The 27023-nt window shown below is 39.2% G+C and overlaps 1 protein-coding gene across 1 annotated transcript in view; it reads right to left on the bottom strand.

Moving 5' to 3' along the window:
• CEP290 (centrosomal protein 290) overlaps positions 1–27023 on the bottom strand; it is a 3346332-nt gene that overhangs the window by 1673454 nt on the left and 1645855 nt on the right. Inside the window, exon 26 of the mRNA XM_044087863.1 lies at positions 20553–20664. Coding sequence (XP_043943798.1) covers positions 20553–20664 — 112 coding nt within the window. The remainder of the gene's footprint in view (positions 1–20552; positions 20665–27023) is intronic.

The raw sequence follows: 27023 nt of genomic DNA, 5'->3' as shown, positions 1-27023 counted from the left end.
GTCATATTAAATGCTGGGGTTGCTAGCACAATCAAGATGATTCCCCTAGTATTACACATGAATTGGCAGTTAAGGGAGTGGAACCCCTTTCTGTTAATTTAGACCCTTCCCTGTTCTCTGGGTGGTGCTTTGATCTCGATGTGGGTGCAGCCTAAGGCTCCCAAGACTTCAGGGTAAGTGTGCTATGGGTTAGAACTCCTGCATAGTTCTAGCTCTGTCAGTGGCATGCTGTAGCATATCATTCAGGAATTGGTGTAGAATCTTGGATGCTGATGTTTGTGATACCCCAGAATGTCCTCTGTGGGTCTCTGAAAGGTTCCTGTAGCTAAATTTCTATGTACTACACAATACTTGGTCTCCACTGGTATGGATTCCCCTTGGTTTAAGTTTGGTCTCAGGTGGGGATGACAGAAGTTGCAGAGTTCCTACTTTGTGTCTCTATCCGCCTTGTAGTGCTCTACTATTTCCAACTCATGCAGACAATGGAAAGTTAAACGGGGTCTAAATCCCCTTCTCCTCCTTGCCCGAGGTCTATCAGCAGCAGCAGTAAAGTACAGTTTTGTACCTACCATAAATGTAGATGTTCGAAGATCCACATTGCTGCAGTCCTTACATATGGGTAGTCCGCTGTCCTCGGTCGGCCTGAATACCAAAGTATTAGGCTGACGTCGGTCATGGGCGCTCAGATCTGACATCAGAGCGTCAGGGTATAAAAGCGCATGACCGACGTCATATCCTCAGTCTTTTCTTGCCCCAGATGTCAGAAGGCCCTAAAAGAAAGGCCACAGCCCAAAACAGGATACCTCCCAAAAACATGCCCAACAACAACCATCATCCAAACCATATAACCATGCCAAACTACAGAGGGAAGGAGGGTGGATCTTGAACATCTACATTTATGGTAGGTACAAAACTGTACTATGTTCTTCATCTCACATTGCTGCAGTCCTTACATATGGGTAGAATCCCAAAGCAGAGGTAAAGGGAGGATGGCAATATCATAAAGCATTAGGGCTGCTAAAATGCCCTGTAATATTGCAGTGGCAAATCCAGCCCTAGACTTAGAATAAAGAGGAAGGTGGTAATGCTTGGAAAAAGTATGTACTGAACTCCAAGTGGCTGCTTCCAAAATATCTTTGTAGCTACCCCTTAGAAAGGCAGTAGAAGTGGCAGTAGCTCTAGTGGAATGAGGTCTGATTCCAGCCGGAATCTCCTTACCATGATGGGAATAACAGAAAGAAATACAAAACCCAATCCATTTAGAAATCGTTTGTTTTGAAACAGGTTTTCCCTGAGAACCCAAAGCAAAAGAAACAAACAACTGCTGAGACTGCCTGAACCCCTTGGTTCTGCTCAAATAATAACGTAACTGCCTGTGAATATCCAAAGTATGCAAAATCTTCTCCCCTTTATTTTGGGGTTTGCATAAAAAGTAGGCAAATGAATAGTTTGGTTCAAGGCCACACTAGAAACCACTTTAGGCATAAAGGAAGGATTAGTACGCAAAGATACCCTATCCTTATGAAAAATCAGGAAAGGTTCCACTGCCATAAGGGCCTGTAATTCAGAAACCCGTCTAGCAGAGGTAATGGCCAACAAAAAAGCAGTCTTCCATGATAAATACTTTAACTCGGCAATAGCTGCAGGCTCAAAAGGTTGTAGAGTAAGCTTTTCCAACACAAAATTGAGATCCCAAGCAGGAGTAGGAGCTCGGGGTCTTATGTTCTTTGCCCTCTAAGAAATTGCTTAAACAAAGGATGGGAAAATAAAGGAGGGTCACAGTCATAGTGAGCAGAAATGGCTGCAGCATGAACCTTTATCGAGGAGAAAGACAAACCCTTGTCCGATAACTCAGTAAGATATTGAAGAGAAACACTTAAATCAGGCTTGGAAACATCAAAGTCCTTCGCTTTGCTCCAAAGAAAAAATCTCCTTCATTTATCAGCGTAAACTTTGCTTGTACTAGGCCTTCTGGCCTCCAAAATAACATTCAAAACTTGTTGTGGAAGCTGAGACCCTCCAGGGTCTAAAACAGAATATGCCAGGCTGTGAGATGCAGAGACTGAATCTTGACATTGAGGAAGTGATTGCCCTCCTGAGACAAAAGATGCGGAATCAAAGGCAGAGGCCATGGAGGCTCCTGTATCAAACTCCACAGTAGTGGGTACCAGTGCTGTCGAGGCCAATCCGGCGCTATCAGAATCATGGATGGCTTGTCTATTCTGGCCTTCAGGAGTACCTTGGGAATGAGAGGCAGAGGTGGAAAGGCATAAACATGAAGATTGCTCCAAGTGAATGATAGAGCATCCACCTTCCAAGCTGTGGGATGAAACATTTTTGTGCAAAACTTTGGCAACTGGTAATTTAGTGGAGAAGCGAACTGATCTATGTCTGAGTCCCCATAACACTGTCAACTTTTGAAACACATGAGGATCCAGTTTCCACGAGGATCCACAATTTGTCTGCTCAACACATCTGCTAAGGAGTTCTGTGCTCCTGGTAGAAACCTTGCCTGAAGATTGAGGTGTAAACTGAGAGCAGTCTCCCATAAAATCATCGCTTGCCTGCAAAGAGGGTACGAATGGGTTTGTTGATGTACCACATGACAGTAGTGTTGTCTGTTTGAATCAACACCTGTCCTGGGTGAAGTAAATCCTTGAAAGCCATCAATGCAAATTGGACTGCTAACATCTCCTTCAAGTTGATATGCAAATGTTGAAGTCTGACAGGCCACGTGTCTTGCACCCATTTTCCATTGAGGTGTGCTCCCCAAGCCTTGTCCGAGGCATCTGTCGTTAGAATCTGACTCTGGTCGGGTCACAGAGAGTCCCTTGTTTAGGTGACATTCCTGAGCCCACCACAAAAATTCTTTCTGAATGCAAGGTATTATCTGAATGACAGTGTCTAGATTTTGGCAGTGTTGTGTCCATACATTTTTGAGATACCATTGAAGCTTCCTCATATGCAGTTTGGCATTGGGAAGCACCAGGATACAAGATGCCATGAACCCCAAGGCTTGAAGGACTGTCCTTGCAGTCAGCCTGGACTGTAGAGACATTTGATGGAAATAAAGAGAAAGGCTTCTTTGTTTGTCCGGGGTCAAAAAGGCCATCTGGGAAGCTGTATTCAGTCTCACACCCAGAAAGCACATGTCCTGAGAGGGTACTAGACTGGACTTTGTTTCGTTCACAGAATACCCTAGGCATCTTAACACTACCATCACATACTGTAGATGATGCAGAAGTTCGTCTTTGTGTTGTGCAATAATCAGGCAATCGTCCAAATAAGGATAAATCTGTATTCCTCTTAACCTGAAAAGGCTATCACTGGAGCCAGAACCTTTGTGAACACTCTGGGCACAGTAGATAAGCCAAAGGGCAATGCAGAGAACTGATAATGTAAATTTCCAGGTACCTCCTGCAACTGGGCCTGATAGGAACATGAAGATAAGCCTCTTTGAGATCCAGAGTTACCATCCAGTGATCTTTTCCCAACAGAGGTAAAAGCTGTTGTAACGTCAGCATTTTGAACTTTGGAATGTCCAGATAAGTGTTGAGGATAGATAAATCCAAAATTGGTCTCCACGTGTTCCCTTTCTTTGGTACTAGAAACAGGCGAGAATAAAATCCTAGTCCCACTTCTGACAGAGGAACTGGCTGTATAGCTCCTATTTGAAGAAGTAAAGAAATCTGCTTGTGAGCCTCTACTCTTTGCCGAGGAGGAACGTCTGGCATGCCTCTGAAAGGAGGCAATGTATGGAAATAGAACTTGTAGCCTTGGTTTATAATGTCCAATACCCATTTGTCCTGGGTGACTAAAAGCCAGTTTTGCTTGAAGAGTGCTAACTTTCCTCCCAAAGGAGCTGCCAGGGAAGAAGAATCTGGCAGCTGAAAATGCAGGTCATTGGGCCTGTTCCCTGCCCTCACCTGCAGATTGTGCAGAACCCAAGTTCTAGACCTGAATGTACTGTGAGCTCTGCCCTGCCCACCCTAGATCTACCCTAGACTGAGAATCAGAAGAAGGGTAGGTCCACCCCTTAGTAGGCCAATTTCTACTAAACTTTGGAGGTTGCACCTGCAAAAATCTTTAACAGTCTGCATAGACTTAGCCTTGTCTTCCATTTTCTTCAAAACCGACTCCACAGGGGACCAAACAAAACTTCAGACTGTAAAGGGCATCCAGAATTCTAGTTTTAACATGCTCGGACAAATTCTGATCCTTAAGCCAGGCGTGAAGAACTGAACCAGTGGCTGCCACCCTAGAAGAGGCCTGTACAGCATCAAAACCACACTGCAAAGAATGCTTACCCACCTGTTCAGAGACATGTACTAAATCCTGCAATTCTTTACACTCAATGCCCTCTGCCAAAGCATCCACTTTAGATTTTAGCTGAGAAAGGAGGAAATTCTGATACTTCAACATATGAAACTGGCAATTTAAAGCCCTCATTGCTAAAGTAGAAGAGGTATACACCTTCTTACCCCATCTATCCAAAGCTCTAGCTTCCTTATCTAGAGGAACCGGATTCTTTACAACAGAAGCTCCAACACCCTTAGGCCCCTGACTAATAGTTTCTGGGTCTGCCCTAGGACTCTTATACAGATATTTATGAGCCTCAGGCACCCTGTAATACCTGTCCGGCTTAACTGGGAGGCAAAGAATCTGGATTAAGGGAAGCCTCCGAGAAAACATCTTGAACAACATCCAAAACAGGAGGTATAGCCAAGGGTCTATGCTGTGGTAAAACAAGAATTCCTAAGCCTCTTCCGTGAATCAGAGAAATCCTGTCCTTCCCACTTAAAATGCTCCCTCATGGAATGCAGAGTTTCTGAAAATGAAAAATCCTCTGGAGGAGAAGCAGAAGGAGAGGAATCCTCTGCATCAGAATCCGAATAAGGGGGAAAATCTTGAATATCTTCAGCAGAAGAGTCTGAGTCATCTGAGGCCTGATCCAAACTTTCCAACTCTGGCTCCACCCTGGGCCTCTTATCAGGAGGGGGCATAGAACCTCTAATTAAAGTAATCAAATCTTCTGCCATTTTAAGCATGTGCTTTTTAAGCACAGACCCTGAAGTACCTGGAGGGACACCAGAGGAAGGCAAACAGACCTGCCCTTAGAAGAAGCCTTAGAAATAGTAGCAGAAGCCCTAACCACCTTAGGCATAGAAGGGAGAACAGTAACCTGAGAGGCCCCTTCAGCTTGACCTGACTCCTGTGAGGCCACATCCTGCAAAATCAAAGTTTCCCCTTGAGACTCAACAGAAACTTCAGCCGGATCCACCTGCTCCACTGTAGCTTCTGCAGGACCTCAACCTGTCTAGGTTTCAAGGATTTGTCTTTGCGCTTCTTCGTGGCGCAGGGGAGGATCCGGCGGCATAATATAATTACACCACTTACCAAAGACTAACCTAGCACAATCTAACCTTCTTTTATAGTTGGTCCGTCCCAAACAAGGAATGCAAGGAGAGTGATAATCCCTATGCGGTATCTGTTTCCCACAAGAAATACAATTATTCACTTTTTCTGACATCCGGAATTAACTGAGGCAAGAAAACAAAAATATTCCCCAACGGGTACTTAGCCCAACTTGGTTTCGGTCTGAAACTCAGAATGCAACGCTGCTTCTGCATCGGACCATGCGGCAAAAAAGACTGAGGATATGACGTCGGTCATGTGCTTTTATACCCTGACGCTCTGATGTCAGATCTGAGTGCCCATGACCGACGTCAGCCTAATACTTTGGTATTCGGGCCGGCCGAGGACAGCGGACTACCCATATGTAAGGACTGCAGCAATGTGAGATGAAGAACATCACATACTTTAGCCTGTTGCACATACACATGCAGAACAGCAGCAACAGCCCTTAACATTACTTCCCTCCAGTAAAGTTTCTGTGGCTGTGTTCCAAAAGGTTCTGGAGTACAAGGTACATGATTGGTTTATAGCATGTTGAATAACTCAGCCATCTTGGATTAGTTGATTGGCATACAATTCAGCTGCTTATGCAGCAATTACATTGCCACAATGTTTAGTGCATTTGCACAGCTCTGCATACTGTGTAGAGCTACTTAGTGAATACAAATCAAAGGAATACACCACAATGCGGACATGGTTTCAATGAGTCATGTAGGGTTTACTGAATCCTGCTCTTGCTCTTTACAAGAGCAGAAAGTCCTTCAGGGGCTACAGATATGTATTACTGAGCTGTAGAACAGTGCCAAAACTGAATTTGTTGACTTCCAAGACTCTTTGATAAGAAACTGAACAACTGATTTAAGAAATTATGAAATGGGCAGGCTATTAAGAAAAATAGATATGGCTTTATCAAAAGTTACGGTTGTACGTAAAGTGATATTACTAGTACAAGGTTAAATGATTAAATGAAAAAAAAGAATGCATGCAGAATAAAATTTGAGTAAAATAAGGCAGAAATGAGAAATAAAGGTAGGATGTGTCACAAAACAACTGAAAATGATGAAAGTATCTATGTGTATATATTCAAGATGCAAAAAATACTAATGGTATCATGTTAATTAAGACATGCAATGGATGAGGCTAGAAATATGACACAAAAATTCCCTTGCATTTAATCAAACCTGCAGAAGGTGTGCTAAAATCAGCTTTCTCTAATATGTATAAATGAAAAAAAAAAACACATTCAATAGAATGTGCAAGCTGTTGAAGAAACATATGAAAATGAGCTGCTTGTGGGTACTGCTAAAGTAAAATAACTTGACACTGTTAAATCTAAAAATGCATCAAGCACAGTGAAACAGGAGTGCAAAGCAGACTCTGGATTATATGTAGTTTATTGGGAGAATGATAGACTGTAAAGATGAAATCATAAACATATGTACAAGACTAATATATTCAAATCAAAATTTTAAGATGGGCAACAAAAGTGTCAGAACTACTCCTATGGCAAGAAAACAGAGAATACAAACTATGACCATCATGAATTACAGAATCTATCTCAATAAGTTGGCTCTCTCCAAATGATGCTGAAAAGCAGCATGAACATTCCCACAAGCAAGACCAAATTTTTAGACTGAAGTTACATTTCCGGATATGGTAGATCTCTGAAGAAGTTGGAGATACACAATGCACGTGTTCTAGAACTACAATGATTCTAAGGACTGAAATTTTTTTGTTAGTGAAATGATCTTAAAAGCATTTTAAGAAAAGGATTACTTTGATCCAATATCCCATAACGTGCCTAATAAATAGTGTTAAGGTTGTTTTTAAATATTCAGTGCAACTTAATACATGCAACCATGTGTGTGGGGGTATATACATGTCTGGTTGCTATTCATTTAGTAGAAACCACATTTGGGAATAACACAAATGAGTGACCATAAAAGGGCAAACAGACCAACTGATTACTGCAAATGTGTGAAAATCAAATTTGGCTAAATTCAAACTTTCCAATCCCAATGTTTCTCTGCAGGTATGGCATCTGCAAGGTCACACAATTCCAAATGCAAACTTAAAATCTGACCAGCAGACAGTGGCAGCAACTTATTATTAATGTATACACATATAAAGAATATAATTCAAGAATAAGCTAAACAGACTGGTTTCAGCTAGTATCCAACATAGCCTTCATCAGTACGATAAAATACAATCAGCTCATCCATTAAATACTCTTAAGTTAGGCCATTGAGCGACTAATTAAAGATATTCATTTAATCCAGGTGCAAATAGCCCTCCTAATTTAATTATCCATTTCTTTTCTTTTGTGTTTAACAACTCATGCCAGCCTGATTTATTGGATTTGATACCTAGGATCCGGTCAGTTATAATGAATTTAATGATGCATTTTTATGTAATAAAGTGTGTTTATATAGGGCATTGGTATTTCTTTGATGTTTAATGTCACTGAAATTTTCTGATATCCTATATTTTACTGGTCTTGAAGTCTGACCTATGTAGAAGGCAGGGCATTTACAGACAGCAAGATATATAACCCAATCTGAATTGCAATTTGCCCTATATACCAACATGCCACACTGGGCTGATATCCATAGATGAAACAGACATTTGGAAAATATATTTGGATGATTGCTGGTTGGTATGGAGATCGGATGTGGAACATCTTCATGAATTTGTTAGTTATTTGAATGAAAATAAATGGATGACCTTACCATCAGGTTTAAAGAAAGGGATTACAAAGCAGGTTATGTCTATTAAACTGGAATATTTTACTGGTGGAAAGTAAACTTTCTGGATTAATAGGGAACAGATGCTAATTCTCCTTTAGGAAAGGAAAATATTTGGTGTCTTACTTTAACCATTATAAGCAAGGGTCCAAAGTTTACAATGCACACTTGAAGGACAGATTGTGTACATATTGTCCCAGAATACTAAAAATGAAAAGTTTTAGCAGTAAGAACACAAGTCAGGTATATGACATCCCATTTTTTGCAAATTGCAATTGTAAATGCTCTGCCTACTACATGTCAGAATTCAAGACCAGTAAAGTATAGGATATCAGAACATTTCAGTGACATTAAACATCAAAGAAATACCAGTGCCCTATATAAATACACTTTATTACATAAAAATGCATCATTTAATTTCATTATAATTGACCGGGTCCTAGATATCAAATCCAATAAATCAGGCTGTCATGAATTATTAAACACAAAAGAAAAGAAATGGATAATTAAATTAAACTTAGAGTATTTAATGGATGAGCTGATTGTATTTTATCACACTGATGAAGGCTATGTAGGATACTAGCTGAAACCGGTCTTTAGCTTATTCTTGAATTATATACTTTATATGTATATGTGTATACATTAATAAACAATAAGTTGCTGCCACTGTCTGCTGGTCAGATTTTAAGTTTGAATTCAAACTTTATACAGTGTACATATGTAGCATTATGCAGGATAAGGAAAAGTTGACTGAAAAGGTGTTGATTTTGAAAATGTGCAATCCTGCATTATAGTAAATAGGGTGTATGTGCAAGTGTTGGCTGGTTAGGGTTACATTTAGTGATGTACCTGACTGGTGCTATGAGTCTTTTGTCTTGATCAGTGGCACTATTAGGGGAAAGGATTTTTAGTAAAAAAATGTGTAGGGTTGGGGCAAAGGTAAGGGTAGTGTCACAGCACAGATGAGTAAGGTGTTGCACACAGGCTTCTCTGATGACGTGAGGCCAATAATTAATTATTCTCAGAGTGATAGAAAAAACAGCAGAAAAAGGAAGTTGTAGGTCTAGGACTCATATATTTTAACAGACTACCTTGTGGTAGGTGCCTGACTATCAAATAAAATGCTAATTGCACATAAGACAACCTCAAAGGTTGGCCAGAAAGGAAGAACAGCTGCAGAAAGACAGCAAACCACCACAAACAAATTATGTTTTGATGAGAGGAGCATTTCTTTTATTCCCATTTACTATCTGAATGCCTTAACCACCTTTGCAAAGCCCAGTCAAATCTCCTTATCAGCTTTAGAGGAAGGAAGTTCTAATTTTTATTATTTTACTTTACTTAGTTTTGGAAGACTCCTAAGAAAAGAAAGAGACTTAAAAGATGGTACTTTTTCCAAGAAGTTCCACACAGCAGTTTAGGCAAGGTGCATCCCGTCTTCCCTTTCCTGATGCCAACAAGAGTAGTTCTCCCCCACCAAGACAGGGTATATGAATAGCTGCAGAAGACATGCCTCCATTCCTGGTCCTCAGTGGCTTCCCAAGAAACATATCAGAGCAACCGAGAGAAATGATGAATGGTCCTGAAACAACTGATGGCCCCAATAGAGTCCCCCATCAGTGACTGAAGCAAAGTGAGGCAGGAGTCAAGACTAAAGCCCGCTAGATAATTTTTCTCTTCACGGGCCTTGGGGAAGGAACAATCAAGTTACCAGGACCCAGGTCCATGTACAAGCTGCAAAAGGTGCCTGACAACCAGAAAGCAGTCTTGAAGAGTCAGTCTTACCTCCTGGTAGAAAAATTACTTTTTGAGGTAATATTATTTAATGACCGTCACTATACACATTCTTTTTCTACAAATAGTAATAATTTTCACAGGGAATCCCCTCTGGGAGCCAGGACTATCTGTCAACTGCAAAAGATGTCTGACAAACAGATAATGGAGTCTAGAAGAGTCTGGCTTACCTCCTGACAGCCAATATAAATTTATAGGTAAAAGCTCTTAGTGACAACCAACAAACAGTGTCCTGAGCCCCTATCCATCAATTATGTTAAAAAAAAAAAAATTTCAGAAAAAGAGAAAATTAAGAAGAGCATCTCCCACAGTGAACCAGGACTATCTGTCAACTGCAAAAGGAGTCAGGCAGGCAAATAATTGAGTCTGACAGAGTAAGTCTCAATGCCTGACAAAGAAGTTAAGTTTTGAGGTAAAGTTCTTTAGTGAAAACTACCAAACACAAAAATCCCAGGCCTCAATAACACATTTTGGCAAACAACACTTTTCCACACAAAAATTGTCACATTAGAAAGGAATCTCCAATGGGACCCAGAACCGTTTGTCTTCTGAAAACAATGGCTGACAAGTAGTTAGCAGAATTTAGGAGAGGTGGTGAAATATCAAAGTATTACTACTACGATTTACCCCTAGCCCTAATGTTTGACAGAAAAGTAAAACATTTTCTCACCAAAAATAGTTATCTGCATGGCTCTTCCTAACAGAACTATTGTGGAAAAAATAAATAAATAAACAAACAGAACAAACTTGACGCAGAACTTAGTGACAACCGCTAAAGCAAAAATGTATGAGCTTGTAATATGAATTTATTTTTTGGTTTTAATAAAACTACAGTTTATATAGTGCAAATCATGATATAACAAACAATACAGACCACATTCATGTTGCTTATATTACTTCTGATTATATTCACCAACATTCTGTACAATACAACCCTATCTGATACTTGTCATCTCCAGTTTATCAGCAGGTATTACATTATGGAGAACAGAGCTGACTGGCACAACTCTGGTAAAAGTTAGTTGAGACCCCTCTGGGCCCTTCCCTCTGCTCTTTAGCCAGTTAATATTTCTGAGCTTCCCAAAACTGCAACTTCCCAATTTATCCATTATCATTTCTCTCACTTCCAAGTATGAGATTTATTTGACCTTCAATATTTCCAATTCTATGACCTTTAGCATCTGCATCAATTTAATTGCCTCCTCTACTCCGAGAGCCAAACAAGATTTCCACTTGCTTTGTTATAGCTTTCTTTGCTATTATTAAAATCAGAACTAATACATTTTTTGATATATTTAAAAATTTGCCCCTTTCTTATTCAATTTAATAGCTAAGGAGTCCCACACCCTTAACTCAGGTCCAAATACTTTTTGTAATAAGATTTCCAGATCCCTTCTAAAACCTGCCAATTCAGGACATTCCCAAAAAATGTGTCTCTGGGAACTCACAGAATTGGGTCAAATCTCCAGCACCTACTAGCCCCTCCTGGAAGTCTCTTCCTTATCCTTTCTGGAGTGTAAAAGTATTTGCAGAGGCATTTCCATGCAAATATGTGAAACATTTGAGATTTAGTCGCAAACCTAGGAGCCAAGCATATCTCAACTCATTTGTCCTTCAACATTTCTATTCTGAATAATGCTATCCATTCATCCTGCAATGAAATCTTTGATTTGTCCATAACTTAAGCTGAATATATTCTACACATAATGCTGCTGTTATTAATTTCATTTCCTCTTGATTCTAGCTGATGTTTCAATAGTTCAGGTTTTCTAATCCCCATCCTTTTTATCTCTGCCTCATGATCAAAATAAATGATGAAAATACCTTTATACCTCAAAAGTTTCCCTTCTCTTAATTGAGGACTTTCTTTTACTTTCCTCCAGTTTAATCTTCTGTTGCCTTTTAACCACTCCAATTAGTATATTTTCTTATGTTGTTCATACCAGTTTCTTAGACCTTTCAAGTTCAACGTGGGTTGTCTTGGGGTCCATTCTAAAGGGGTCAATTCTAATTACCAAGAAAAAGTTTCAGTCTTTTTAGCACTTCCCAAAGACTTTTTTTTTTAACGCCACATTAATCAGATTGCCCCTGTTAATTTCTGGAGCACTTCTATCCTGGTGCTCAGTATTTTAGTCCTATCCTAATTCCCTCCTTCTGTAAGATCATACTTTTCTATTTAGATTCATATGTTGGAGTCTTTAAGTATCAAATTTTATCTAGTTGGGCTAAGCGAAAATACTCCTGAATGCAAGGCACAGCTAGACCCCCCTTCTTCAACTTGGAGGAAAAGCTTTTGCTGCTTTATTCTGGGTTAGAGTTATCCCTTGGATATTTACTAATCTCTCTTGCCAAGAGGCTCAAATATTTTAGACCAGGGTCACAACTAAATGCTTGTGCCACATAGAATTTGAGACACTAAAAACATTTTAACTGCCTGAATTCTTTGGGCTATCTCATTAGGGATGGCTTTCCATTGTCTTAAAATACTCAAGATTACCCTCTTCACCTCATTCAAAGTTTCTGGAGAGGATTGGAGGGGATTTAGATAATAAAACTCCCAGGTATTTCACTCTACAACATTTTGCTAGATATGGACATTGTTGTACAAGCTCTTGTGTTGGTTGATAATGGATACAGAGGGGTTTTCTTTACTCCATGTTACTCCTATAGCCTGAGAGTTTAGCAAATGCCTGTAAAATCCTAAAAATTATAGGGATCTCTATACTGGTTCATTAGAGTATAAAATCACATCATCAGCAAATAATGCAATTTAATACTCTTCTCTCTGCCACTGTCATACCTCTTATCTCAGCCTGTCAGGCCCTTTTTGCTAATGGTTCAAGGTATAGCAAGAATAGCAGAGGGTAACACAGGACAGCCCTGTAGGGTTCCCCTGTATACTCTTAACCTAGTGGTTAGTCTAGCATTTAGTTTATACTGGCTTAACTGTTGTAATAAATTAAACAAGTCATATGAGGACTTCATCAAATTACTTTCCACGGATAAACCCAATTTGCACTGTTTAATGTTTTCTCTTCATTTAATAACAGAAGTATCAATTGTTTGCCCTTGGTAAAAGCCTTATTTTGCAATATGCATGTTCTAATTATATTATCAAATGTCTGTCTGACTTTAAAGAATCCACTTCGAGGCTGAAACTGATGTGTTCTCTACAACCTTCTTGACCCATGACTTTATTGTTTGAACTCAGTGTGTCAGAAGGGAGGCAATGGCAGTCTTTGTGTTGAGCAGTGCTCTGATAAATTCCAGTGTCTGAGATGAAGTTGTGATTTGTTGTAGTTTACAGTTATTCCTAGGAGAGCGCAGGGGTGAAGAATCTGATCTCTTGCATATATGAGTTGATGCCTGGTTGGAGCAGTAATAAGCCAGTCATCCAGGTAGGGAAACACTTGGAATCCCTGCAGTCTGAGGCAAGCTGCCACTGCTACCATGCATTTGGTAAACACTCTGGGGGCTGTGGTGAGCCAAGGGGCAGTACTCTGAACTGGTAGTGACGGACTCCCAGCCAGAAGCCTAGGTACTTTCTAGATTGCCTGTTCATCTTTATATGACAGTAGGCATCTTGAGCACATCCAGTCATTCTTGTCCAGAAAAGGTAGAATGGACTGAAGTGTGACCATCCAGAACTTGGTTTGGTGAACAGATTTGTTTAGATCTGTGAGATCGAAAACTGGTCTCCAGTCTCCTGTTTTCTTTGGCACTAAAAAGAACCTTGAGTACGTTCCGTATCCTATCTGGTCTGGTGGGACCTCTTGGATGACTTTTTTCTAGCAGGTTTTGAATCTAAATTGCTGCTTGATCCCTCTGACTGGGTGGAACATTGGGGATTTTCCTAGGAATTGGAGGTAGTAAGGAAAATGGTACTATATAACCTCTGGATATAATCCTCTGCGCCCAAGTATTTTTTGTTAAATCTAGCCAGGCTCTCTGCTGCAGGAATAAACATTCCCCCGATTGTCTCCAGAGGTGGACAGTCAGGCTTCTATTCAGGAGCGTTGGTAAGGTTTATCAAATAAAGATTCTCATGAACCCTGGTTTTGCAGGCCACCTCTGCTAGGAGGTCGACTACGTCCATTGGAGTTCCTCCCTCTGCCCCTGGGGGCACTTCCTCCACGTGTGGCATGGAAAGGACCTTGGAACTTTTTGAACATTTTCCGACCACTCCACTGATTCCTGGAGTAGGATTTTTGGTGGGGCTGAAAAACATATGCTCAATGCAGACAACATATTTACATCCTTCTCACACCTGGACAGTGTTTCTGTCAAAGGGAGCACTGATGTAATTGGACTTAAATGGCACCGCAAAATCACACAAGTGCATCCAGACATTCCTCCTCATGGAAATGGCTGAAACCGCAGCTCTTGAGGTCCCTTCCACTATGCTGGAAACTCACCTCATGGAACTATTGGATATTAATGGTAAGGTTGCCAACTGAGAAGTTACCAAATCTTGAACCTCTGCAGAACTGGTTCCTGAGAGCGTATTTCATGACTCCTAAGTCAAATCTCTCTGAAGTCTAATAAAGTGTGCCAAATAATTCAGCAACTGCAAAGCAAAGTCACTGAAGCAAAGACACATTTCCTCAGTCTGTCCATCATCCGCAAATCCCTGTTGGGGGGATGGACAGTGAAATGCTCATTGGATAGTTCCCTTTTAGTGACCGCTGCAATGACCATGACATCAACTTGAACCCCTTTCCCCCAAAACTGTCTGTCCACAGGTGGTGCCATTATCCTGTCCAGACTCCAAGGTATGGGTTCTGTGGAGTCAGGTTCCTTCCATACCAGCCTAAAAATCATGTCATTGAGCTCATCGGTGGGCAGAGTCACCCAGAAAGTAGAAGGTCCCATACCAAAAACCTCTAGGAGAACAGATTCCCCTGGCATAGGGTTGGAGGATGTCCTGCCACCTCTCTGTTTAAGGACTTCTAGGATGTCTCTGAAGGGAATATCTTCAGGAGGTGACCATATGAACTCTTCACCCTTGTTGAAATCCATGTCTTTGGTGATGGATTCCTGTGGGGAGTCTAGATGCTTCCTCTTGCAGGTCATTTTCCTGGGCACTTCATCAGTGGAATATTCTAGGGAGGTCTTGGAAAAAGAGGAAAATGAGGTTTCAGAACAAGATGTCCCCATGGAGAAAGGTACTGAGGCTCCAGGCACTGGGGCACCATGGTGGAATATGTAAGATCCAAGCGGGAAGGTTCTGTCAGGCCTGCTGAGGCACATAACACTCTCTTTGCAGCCTCAAAGGCAGAGTTCAAAGGAGCTAGAGGCCCCTGTGCTGAGAGGATGTTCCTCACCATTCTCTCCACATCTTCTTCTGTGAGACTTCTGGAAGAATGAGCACAGTAAATGGAGGGGGATGGTGGCCTCTGTAAAAAGGTGATGGCAGTTTGTTAGGAACTGGGTCCACTGATGGAGAACACCTGGTCTGAGGACAATATAGAGTCTCTGAAGGTTCTGTCTGATCCAATAATTTTGTCTTCTGATCTGACTTAGATATTGCAGAATCCGTAATACTTGACTTGGATGTTGTAGAATCTGATCCTGAATTCTTATATTCTTCTAATCCAGGGTTGAGACAGAAGTTTAGCACTTCTCTTCCGAGTAGAGTCTGAGGAAGATTTGGGCAAAGTGGAAGGCTTCGACTTTGGAGACTGGGATATGGCTACTCCAAAAAAGAAGGGATGAGACCTTTCAATAGCAATTTGTTTTTATGCTCTGTTCAAGCTTGCAGATTAAATCCATGGCAAATTCAGCAGTCCTCCTGTAAATGTAATGGACCAAAGCAGTACACACAAATGGTGTGTGCATCCAAGAGCAGCAACTTATGCCCACATTTGGAACATGTCTTGAAACCTGCAGGTTTGTCAGTCATCATGCAGTATCTGAATCAAAGGATAACAGGTAAAAATTCAGGCAGAAAGGCAATCAAAAATAGAAAAGGTAACTTTTTTTTTTTTAAAAGGGAAGATGAAGTGATAGATGGATACCACCAGTGGTATGAAGAGTTTACGACAAAGTTGCAAGGAAGACAACAGCAAAGATATTAATCACAATAAATTAAAAACTAAAAACTACTTAATGGAAAAGAATTCAGAACAAAAATCTTTACTTATCTAATACAACTCAAGAGAAATTGGTAGACCACATCTGATAGCTAGAAGCAGCAGACGAGATCTGAGGTAACTGAGTAGGTGCAGTGTGGGTAAAGGAAACGCTCAAGAGATATGGTGGCTGTGAGCTTTAGCATTAGCCAAGTCAGATCTGACTGATCACATCCGAACCCACTCTTTGAGGGAGAATGAAGATTTGGCAACATCAGATCCAACCTTCACTCATTCTCCAATGCCTGTGAGCAAGTTCCTGCCCTGGTAAATCAACTTTTATCTGAACTAGGGCATGGTCTGTTAAAATGATTGGCTGGGTGTACACATTTTTAAAAAGATACTCTAATTTTCCTATGATGTAAACCCTGTTTAGTCAAGAGGGGGAACCAGTGTCCCGAGAAAAAAGTTAAAACTTTTGTTTCCTAACCGATTTAATCCCACATCTTGTATGCCAACACTTCTTAATAGTTGCCTCAGCAGTTCACCTTCCCTCGACACCATCCTCAATACAAGTCCCTCAGAAACATATGCAATGTCAGTAACCATATTAAATTCCCCTAATATTAGTAACAGGTCTTGACTGAAGCTAATTTCATCTAAGGTAACATTTTTAATTTGTTCAGTTGTTGTCTTTGGTGGGAAACATATATTTCCTAGTGTTATAGTCTTCTCTCACCACTGAGCTTAAATCAATACTTATCTACCCTGACCATCTTTCTTATTCCACACTTGCAAAGAGATGTCTGTGGTAAGCATGGAAGCGACCAACCTTTTCCTCCCCTCAACTGTTCCCACATATTGTGCTTCAATTACATCTCCCTTTGTTAATCCTTTACTTTTACTGGTGTTCATTTGAGTTACTTGGAGAATTATGATGTTTGCCCTGTCTTCTTAATATGTTCCAATATATTTTTCCTTTTAGAGGGGCTGAGTAAGCCATTTACATTCCAGGTAATTAACTGTAATGGCACGGGCCTAACTTTACAAATCTTTCACAGCCCTATCAACTCTCCCCTGCTCATATTTACAGTCCTTGTATATCCCAGTGATCCCCAGAAGGTCCTCACTATTAACCTGCTGCTTAACCTTATCTCTTCCAGATGGCCTGGTTATATAACTTTAAAAAAACTATCTCAACCTCCAGAAAAGTCCTTTATATTTCTCTTTTTTCACTGTCAACCTGACTTGTTTCACTGAGTAAAAACTTAAAAACCCAAAACACTATACACGCTATCCTTCTAGAAGTCTGTGTACAAGAAAGACATATTTCTAAATCTTTTAGAGCAGTTTCTCCTTCCATGCTTTAAGGTAGACATAATTCTGTGAATCCCCCTCCCCAAACAAATTTTGAAATACAGTCAACATTGTTCAGTCCTATCCACAGTTTCGTATACTCATACATGTTAAAAAAAAGTCTTTACAGTCCTCATCACACCATTTTTCAGACTAACTTACTTCCCCCCTTGAGAAAAGGAAATACTTAGGTTCATAGGTTCATCAAAGAGTCTTTGTTTTGCTTATTAATCTTATTTAATCTTATCCAGTTTGCCCTTTTGTATGATTCTCTGCGAAGACCTTTCACATCAACACCATCCATTTATGCTCTGACTTTCCCCTTTGCAATGAATGCAAATAACTCTTTACTCTGAGCTTAAGGAACCACTCCTCGAAGTAGTGACATAATTCTTATTTTTTCCACTTAAGTCCTTCCTATTTGAATTAAAACTACAATCATGCTCATCCTATACACTGGACATCTAGAAAATGGAAGTTGTCTATGTATCTAAAATTGAGTATAACAAATGTTTACTCCCTAAAAAGTGATAAAGGAAATGCTTCTCTTTTCATTTCTTCTTAATTCCCCATTTATCTGATGTTCCCCATAAAATCTACAATATTACTGGTGAAGCACCAATACACATCCACAAATGAGTATCTTACTTTATTTCAATAAGTAGTCCACCACTAGAAATATCATTTTAAGATCACATTACTTAAAGGCTACAATCGTCATGCTCATCCTATACAGTGGACATCTAGAAAATGGAAGTTCTCTATGTATCTAAAATTGAGTTTAACAAATGTTTATTCCCTAAAAAGTGATATAGGAAATGCTTCTCTTTTCATTACTTAATTCCCCGTTTATCTGATGTTCCCCATAAAATATACGTTATTGGTAGAGCACCAATATACATTCACAAATGAGTCTCTTACTTTATTTCAACTTGAAATATCATTTTAAGATCACATTACTTAAAAGTCATTCTTATGAACTTTAATGCATCATTCCCACATGACCTTCATCAGCAATGTTTCAGGGTGTCAAGCTTAATTGATTTGCCTAGTAAACTTTTCATCTCAGTCTGTCTGTCTTTTCTTTTTAAACAATGGAAAGGGTTTTGTTGGCAAACTCTCCCTGGGCTCACTGCCTGGGACTTGGATCTCTGGTATAAACCATGTGATCCACCTTAAACTTTTAGTTTTCCTGCATAGCTTCTCCTGAGTCCATAAAGGTTTTGATGCCTGTCAGGAAAAAAAAAACACTTTAGTCCCAATGATTTGCATAGTTTGATATGTAAAATAAACGCATTTCTCTTTAGTTGAGTTCCAAGGGAGTAATCCTGGTAATCGTAGTCTGCATACATTTTTTTTTATCTCCCACCTTAAGGACCTTTCGTTTTTTCCATAACTCAGAAAGAATCTGCTCTTTCAACTGGTAGTTTGGACCTTTACTATAACTGGTCATAGAAAATGGGGGGAGGGGGTCCTTTCATGTATAGATGGTGTTCCCAGTCAAGTTTTATTTGGTCAGCAGACATCCTTGTCCATTCACTGAGATTCTTTACCATAAAGCCTAGCCAGTCCCTACCCTCTGCCGCCTTCGGGATGTATGGGAACTGAAGGTTCTCCGTTTATTCTCTTTTCCTCAATTTCTATTAGCTTCTCTTTGATTTCCTGGGCTGCATCTAACTCTGCATCTTGTAGAGTATGTTCATCTCCTTTTTGACAATTCTGGCAATCTCATCCAAATGCTCTGACATGGTAGTTTCTACTTCTTCCAATTACCAATTAATTTTCCTCACATATTCAGACTAGGAGTCATTCATCTTTTTGATCTCATTAAACATTTTATCCAGTTAATCTCCAAGTTCGGACATATTTGTTATAGCCCACATTGCCGATTCGGCACTCTGGTGTCTCTTGCCACATGTTGAGTATGATCCATTTATTCCTCTGAATTTTGGCAAGTACTCCGCTTCTTCTTAGATTTCTTTGACACCAGCACCACAATTCACCTAGAAGATGTACAGTTTGCCTTTAAAAGTACTGAGTTATTAGAATGAATTAAATTAATGTCTAGGACAGGGGAGGTAAGGCAATGTGTTAACATCTTGGTGCCGTAACCTGATATTATGCAATCTAAATTTCAAATAGAAAGAAAACATTTTTCTCTCTTCAAAAAATGAAGAAGTGGAACATCACCCTCAACAGGAAACTTATCTGCCCAGCCTTGGTAAAGCACTAGTCAAATGCTGATCACTCTAAGACCAAAGAGGAGTGCACTCTTCAGTGGCAAAAAAGTTCTTATGTTTTGGTACCCTAGCCACTATTTTACCTTGCTCTCCTCAAGTTGTGCAATGGTTACAGTGTGTGGAACATGCCCTAAAGCTTTGGAAATTGGCTAGCTGGTACAGTTCTTGGCATTACATCCCATATAACTTGGGATCTTATAATGAACATTAAACACTGTGTATGGAAGTCTTTAAGAGCAATCTGCTACCAAAAGCACACTTATTAATAAAACTGGAAAGAAAAAACATACTTTCCATCTGAAAAGTCTTCAGATGAAGACAAATCAACAGCCAAAAATGATAATGAAGAATAGGTAATACTGCCTTCACAAACATACCAAAGCCAAGTGGCCAACAGTTTTTCAACAGTGAAAACAAATGAAGAGGAGATATGCACTTTTTTATATACGGTATTTCATGCCATCTATCACTAGTAAGTACACCAGTTGATACCAGTGTTAACCATTGCAGGGAATAAGGGCAGCTGACAATACAACATAGTTTTGCTAGTACATACTCTGAAATGTTACGGTTTACCATCACAGTGACTCTCCCTAAAGCAATATCAAAGTACACAGTACCATCATTGGAATCAGCAAAAATTTCCTAGGAAAAGGCAAACCTGTTTTCTTGGCACCTTGTGAGAAGAGGTTTGTAAGAGTAAACTGATAAAATGGAAATCAGTGCAAGTCCTTCCCACCTAATGATGCAATTCATAATACATTTTAATATCTATGTATAAGAAGCAGTGAACTTGGGCAAACCACAGTGAAATTCTACTCCTAACATTTTCAGATGCATACAAAAGACAACAGAAAAATGTCAATAACGTGTTTCTATTTTTCAAAAAATACCACAGTACATACTTATAAAGCTGTACAGTGTTTACTTGCCTAAGTTAGCGAGCTGCTCCCAAGCTTGCTCTAATGTGTGCAGTTTCTCCTTGGTGATTTCCATTTCTTTGTTTAAGACGTTGATCTGATCATGAAGTGATGTATTCTCCCTCTGCAGAATGAGGAAAAATCCTTCAGTACATCATTTGGCTCAAATCACTGGTAAGCAACAGAGTTTCATTTCAGTTTATAAAATACAGAACTCCCCATATGGGACTCAGCATCCAGGACAATATACTTAATATAATATACTTAAGTTCTGTGAACTGATTTTTAGTAAGACCGCAGTGACTGACTAAAGCCTCAAGTTAAAAGCTAAGGAGTTTGAAAGTGGTCATATTTTGATTTGTAGGTGATGGAAAATAAACGTCATCTGAATTATTCTAGGACTTTCTTTAGAATTTGGTTGGTGCATGAAGAAATGCTGATGGAGTAAGCTCAGAATGCAGATTTACTGACCAGGGCACTGCAAACTGTGCACTTTGTGGTCCTGTTGCAGTGACGGAAGAACAGCTTTCAGAGCAACACATTGCCTGTATTAAAGAAAAACTACACACACCAATGCAGTTAACCTCACCCCAGAATTTTTATAATCTAATACTAGCTAGAATTTAATACCTCCAAGTACCTTTCCATTTTTTTCCTTCTTTCTTTCCTTTAATAGATCATGAAGGTCTCACCATTTTGTCCTATTTAACTCTCCTGTTGTTTCAGAAAGCAAATTTGATCAGACAGTGTGACATACACTAGGCACACATCCTTGAGAAGGTCACCAAAGTAATGGAGGAGGGCAAAATGGTGCGTACTGCCTACCTCAACCTGGCCAAGGCATATCACAATACTCCATTCAGGCATTGTAGAAAAGCTCACTAAACTAGGTACAAATCCCTATATCACCTGATGGATAGCTACCTGGCTTACAGACAAGACTCAAGAAATTAGAATAGGCGAGTCTGCCTCCAAAAAAGGCCGGTTATTAGTGCGGTGCCCCATGGCTGAGTGCTAGGGCCGCTCCTGTTTGGCATCTACTTCACTGAGGTCAAAGCTAATGTCAAGGACATCTGGCTAACCAAGTCTGCAAATGATTGCAAACTGGATGCAGTCAATGAATTCCGCCCACCCCCAAGGCCTGATACAAAATAATAACTGATGTCTGAGTCATGGTCTAAAATGCAATGCCACAAATGCATCATAGTATCTTACAGAAAGACAGCCACATCGGCAAACTGCTACAATGACAATGCAGCTAAGAGTAGACTCTGTAGACATGCATTTGGGAATGCATGCAGAAAGTAATTTGACAATCATGTGTCTACTGTAGTGAGTAAATCATTCTATGCTGCACAACTTATACGCAGGGGTACAGCATCTAGATCCAAACATGACATTGCTCTATTGTACTCTGCTCTCATAAGACCATTCACTAAGTATAGTGTTCCCTTCACTATGTGCCTGGCCAGACATATGCAACAACTGGAGCATCCTCAGAGATTCCTCACCAAAAGAATACATGATGTGGAACACAAGTCCTATGTAAAACACCTCAAAGCCTTGTCTGTATATTCAGTCTCCGACAGGCTACTGAGAAGTGACACATGCCTGGCCTACAAAGCATCTTCCAATCCAGCCTTAATGCTCCTGTTGCAAATATGTAAAATAAATAGCATTCAGGGACACCCAATCCAGGGAACTAAACTTTGCCTGTAGCATAAACAGGACATGCTGGAGGGACTGGTGTCTCTCTCAGAGGCTCCTATTCGCTGGAGCAAAGTTCCCATCCATATGAAGCAGAGTTCACCCCTGCACTTATTCAAGCAGTAATTGGATTACTGGATGGGGAACAGTAAATATGGCACTTATGTCTCTGCTAAAGTGAGGAAGATTATAAATGCTTAGCCACCCATACTTAAGTATATATGCCCCCACAAAAACCCTTGGGAACACATAGCTATCAAATTTTATTGGGAAGCATGGCAAGGCTTAAAAAGGCCTGTTGGATCAATAGCCTAGTATTCTACTATGATACTACAACTATGTCTTGCTGAAGTTACTAAAGTGCTTTAAAGCACTCTAAAAACTGAAGTGAAATTTTTCCAAGCATCTGCTGGAGAAATCTTTATATGAACACCAAGGATGAGCTGCACTGCAACAGTATGAAAACAAGAAGATAAGAGCATAAATCTTTGCCCAGTGAAGTGTTGCCAACAATGATAATTAAAATTACACTAATGTGTAAAGGATAAATACCAACAATGGTATATACAGACATACTATCACTACAAGGGTAAGGGATTACTAGAAACTAGAAAAATAAAGTGGAAAAAGCAGAAAATGAAGTTTTGAAAAGGTAAATTGTAACTTAGCTGAAAAAATAGCAACCACATCCTTTCACAAAAATCAGCAAACGAGATCTGGGGTATGTTAGGGCTTGGTCCACTATGTGTAAGTGAGAAGCTCGAGACCTTTTTGGTTACCACAAGCTTTAGTAACGGATTCAAGGACTGAATCCAACAGTTAAGGATAGAATGAAAATTTACAACATCAGATCAAAAGTTCAGTTGCGCAAGTAAATGTATCATAACAGTAGACATTTGAATGAGCCAAAGCTTTACCAGTCATAACCTTGACTGGCCAGCTTCCAGAAATTCAGGTCACCTTCTATGTGCCTAAACCTCAGTTTTAGGTGACTAACTCAGGTTGGCATGCCAGGCCCTTCAAAACTTTCATGCCCTTAGAGAGCAGAGAGAGAGAGAGTTAAAGAGAAATAAAGTCAGAGGCTTAAGCCCTGAGAAGGACAATGCTGGGGAAAAAATAAATAATGTCCACACCCTGGCATAAAAACAAGGGGGGTGAAGACAGGAAGCAGCTACTGCAGTGGTGATCATTCACACATCTATTATAATACTTAAGTTAACTTACACAACTTGAACTATGTTCTTCATGTAGATGATTGCTGAAGTGCCCCAAGCTATATGAATAGATTACCATAGCTTATACAGACAAGGAGGAGGGCCCAGAAACCCCTGAAGAATGGTCCTAATCCAAGCATGTCCAAGACCAAGGAAAGGAATCTAGTTCAAAGAACATGCACAGAGAGCCAAGTTGCTACTTCTAGAATCCATCCCTTTCCAAAAAGCCACAGATGAATCCAAGGCACTTGTAGAATGAGCCTTGACCCTGTCTGGAATAGTTTTGCTTTAGTAGATATTATGAAAGATAACCATTTGGAAACAGTCTGACTTGACACAAGGTCTCTCTCTCTTTTTATGAAAAGAACAACTGATCAGAAGTTCTGAAAGGTTTTGTTCTCTGAATATAATACCAAGTTGTCTGTGGACATTCAAGGTATGCAGTATCTTTCAACCTTGTTTTTAGGTTCTGGGAAGATGACAGGGTGATGGATAGCTTGGCTTAAGATTATCTCAGATACAACTATATGCACTGATTAGTTCTTAAGAAAACTTGTCAAGAGCCAAAGCTCTGAGGGGTAGAGACAATTCTGACAATCTTGGAGTTGACTTCGGCACCCTGGATCCAGGACTGACACTATGGCTCCGAGAGTCATCTGACTCTGATGTGCTTGGAGCTGGTTCAGTCAAAGATAGTGTTGGAGTAGAAGATGCAATAAACTTCGGAGTCTGATGTGAATGGATGCGGGATTTTTGGTTTGAAATGATCTGAAATCAAAGGTCAGACAGGAGAAGGAGAAAAACAGGTGGAATAGTGCTAATAAAGGTCTCCAGACAAGATGGGGCAGGAGCAGGGAACCGCCCCCCCATTTGAATTTGCCTAAAGAGAAATTTCCTCATCATCCTATTAACATCTATTTCGGCCAATCTTCTGGAAGATCGAAAACAGGAAGCAATGGATGAGGTCCTGGAGTGGATGACATCTTTCTTGGAAAGGAGATGAGACACAAGAATATACTGGATCCAAAGTATGATGGGAACAGATTCAAGGAGAACTATCTTTGTGTTTCTTCGGGTCCAATGGTGTCGGATCCAATGTTTTAGATTTCTGATCCAAAGCTATTTCAGTTGGTGGCTCCAAGCTCAGACCAGAAGAGCCTGACAGGTCCAATGGATGCTTTTTAGTGTCCTTTTTATCTATTTTTTAGAAGTTTGAGCCCCAGATGCTGTATCAGAGGATGATGATGGCATTAATCCTCTCAAGTTTAACTTATTTTTCCAATCAATAAGGGGCCTTGGTTTAAAACCCTTAGATATGTTGCATGCAGAGTTTAAATAGGCTTGGCCTAAGCAAAAGACACACAACTCATGTGCATCTGAGAAAGGGATTTTATGGCCACAGGCCTTACATTTTTTAAACCTAAAGGTTTGTCAGATGTCATTATAACTCATTACATCCGAATGACACTTCCAGGTGCAGCTGCAGTTACCTCCTACAAACACCTCTAGGCGTCAAATATTGCTTGTTTATCTGATAAGCCACAGGATACAAAAGTTTAATGGAGTAAAGCGCTTTTCGTCTGCTCGACTAGCAGACTTCATCAGACAAGTACATGTGCTATTAATTACAATTTATACCTATAGTGACATCATTAATTAGCATCAATGCAGTTTATAACTAACAAAGCTTAAAGAAACATAAGTTAAAAACAACAATTAAAACACCAAATAAGCGTATTCTTAAAACTAAGGCATCCTAATGTTAATCAAATATTTAAAACTAAATGAAGTTAGTTAGTTTATGCAATTAAATAAAATGAGTTTAGTAAAAATTGAATAAATTTAGTTAAAATAAATCTAAATTTAAATTTAAATTTAAATAAATCCATTCCCAACACGCTCAAATTAAATCAAGTGATTAAATAAGTAAATATAACTTCTGATGGAATATAAAATAAGTACAGTCCATACTGCATAGGTAGTCACATATTATTTAAACAGGTTAGCTAAACACTACCTAATACTACCATAACAGTTCAAAAAATCTCATATATATGGTACACATAATAGTGCACAGTTAGCGTTAAAGTGGCTAGTGTATATACATAATGTTGTTAACTGTAACTCACTGTTAGGTCATACAACAAGAGTGGAAAGTGTCAAGCTGTCATTAACAAATGAGTACGTAAATACATAAATACATGTTCACTGATCTTAAGACCCCAAGCAACTAAGTAATATACATTATGTTATGTGTATTTTATTTTCCTCACTATACACGAAGCCCTAAACATAATGTATATTACTTAGTTGCTTGGGGTCTTAAGATCAGTGAACATGTATTTATGTATTTACGTACTCATTTGTTAATGACAGCTTGACACTTTCCACTCTTGTTGTATGACCTAACAGTGAGTTACAGTTAACAACATTATGTATATACACTAGCCACTTTAACGCTAACTGTGCACTATTATGTGTACCATATATATGAGATTTTTTGAACTGTTATGGTAGTATTAGGTAGTGTTTAGCTAACCTGTTTAAATAATATGTGACTACCTATGCAGTATGGACTGTACTTATTTTATATTCCATCAGAAGTTATATTTACTTATTTAATCACTTGATTTAATTTGAGCGGTGTTGGGAATGGATTTATTTAAATTTAAATTTAAATTTAGATTTATTTTAACTAAATTTATTCAATTTTTACTAAACTCATTTTATTTAATTCGTACAAACTAACTAACTTCATTTAGTTTTAAATATTTGATTAACATTAGGATGCCTTAGTTTTAAGAATACGCTTATTTGGTGTTTTAATTGTTGTTTTTAACTTATGTTTCTTTAAGCTTTGTTAGTTATAAACTGCATTGATGCTAATTAATGATGTCACTATAGGTATAAATTGTAATTAATAGCACATGTACTTGTCTGATGAAGTCTGCTAGTCGAGCAGACGAAAAGCGCTTTACTCCATTAAACTTTTGTATCCTGTGGCTTATCAGTTGCCTCTCTGTGGCGAAAGTTGTACTGTCTACTGGTTCCTCTCTTTAGTTTTCCTGGTTTGTGTTTGCGAAGGATTATATGTTTATTGCTTGTTTATATTTACATCAATAATTCCAAAACCATGGTATGTACAAGGTTTTAAAAGATTTCATCTTAAAGCTTACACAATGACAAATTCTACTGCATTAATATTTGTCCTCTGTCTAGAGTAGGTAAAGAGATATTAACTATAGTTTTATGATATTAATTTATACAGCTATAATATTAATATTTTTCTAAATATCTCAACAACCAAGTAACAGAGACAAACGTCCTTAGCCACATATGAAAGCTCTCAGCTAGATGAATAAAATGCTTCTGACAGTATGTGTGAAACTTAAGTGATTGCAGAGACATTATAACTTGTTTACAAAATATTACTAATGTAATAGTTACAATGTTTACTGGGACTTATAAAATTTGGTTTAAGACCTAGAGCCTAAAGAATATTACCACTATAAAAATAGATATGTTGTTAATCATTCCATCTTTGACAGATGGGTTCTCTGCC

This window comes from Protopterus annectens, chromosome 11.part0, assembly GCF_019279795.1.
Source record: "Protopterus annectens isolate FY-2018-M chromosome 11.part0, PAN1.0, whole genome shotgun sequence".
Classification (NCBI taxonomy): Eukaryota; Metazoa; Chordata; order Ceratodontiformes; family Protopteridae; genus Protopterus; species Protopterus annectens.
Note: the sequence above shows the minus strand (reverse complement) of the source record. Positions and strands in the feature narration are given on the sequence as shown.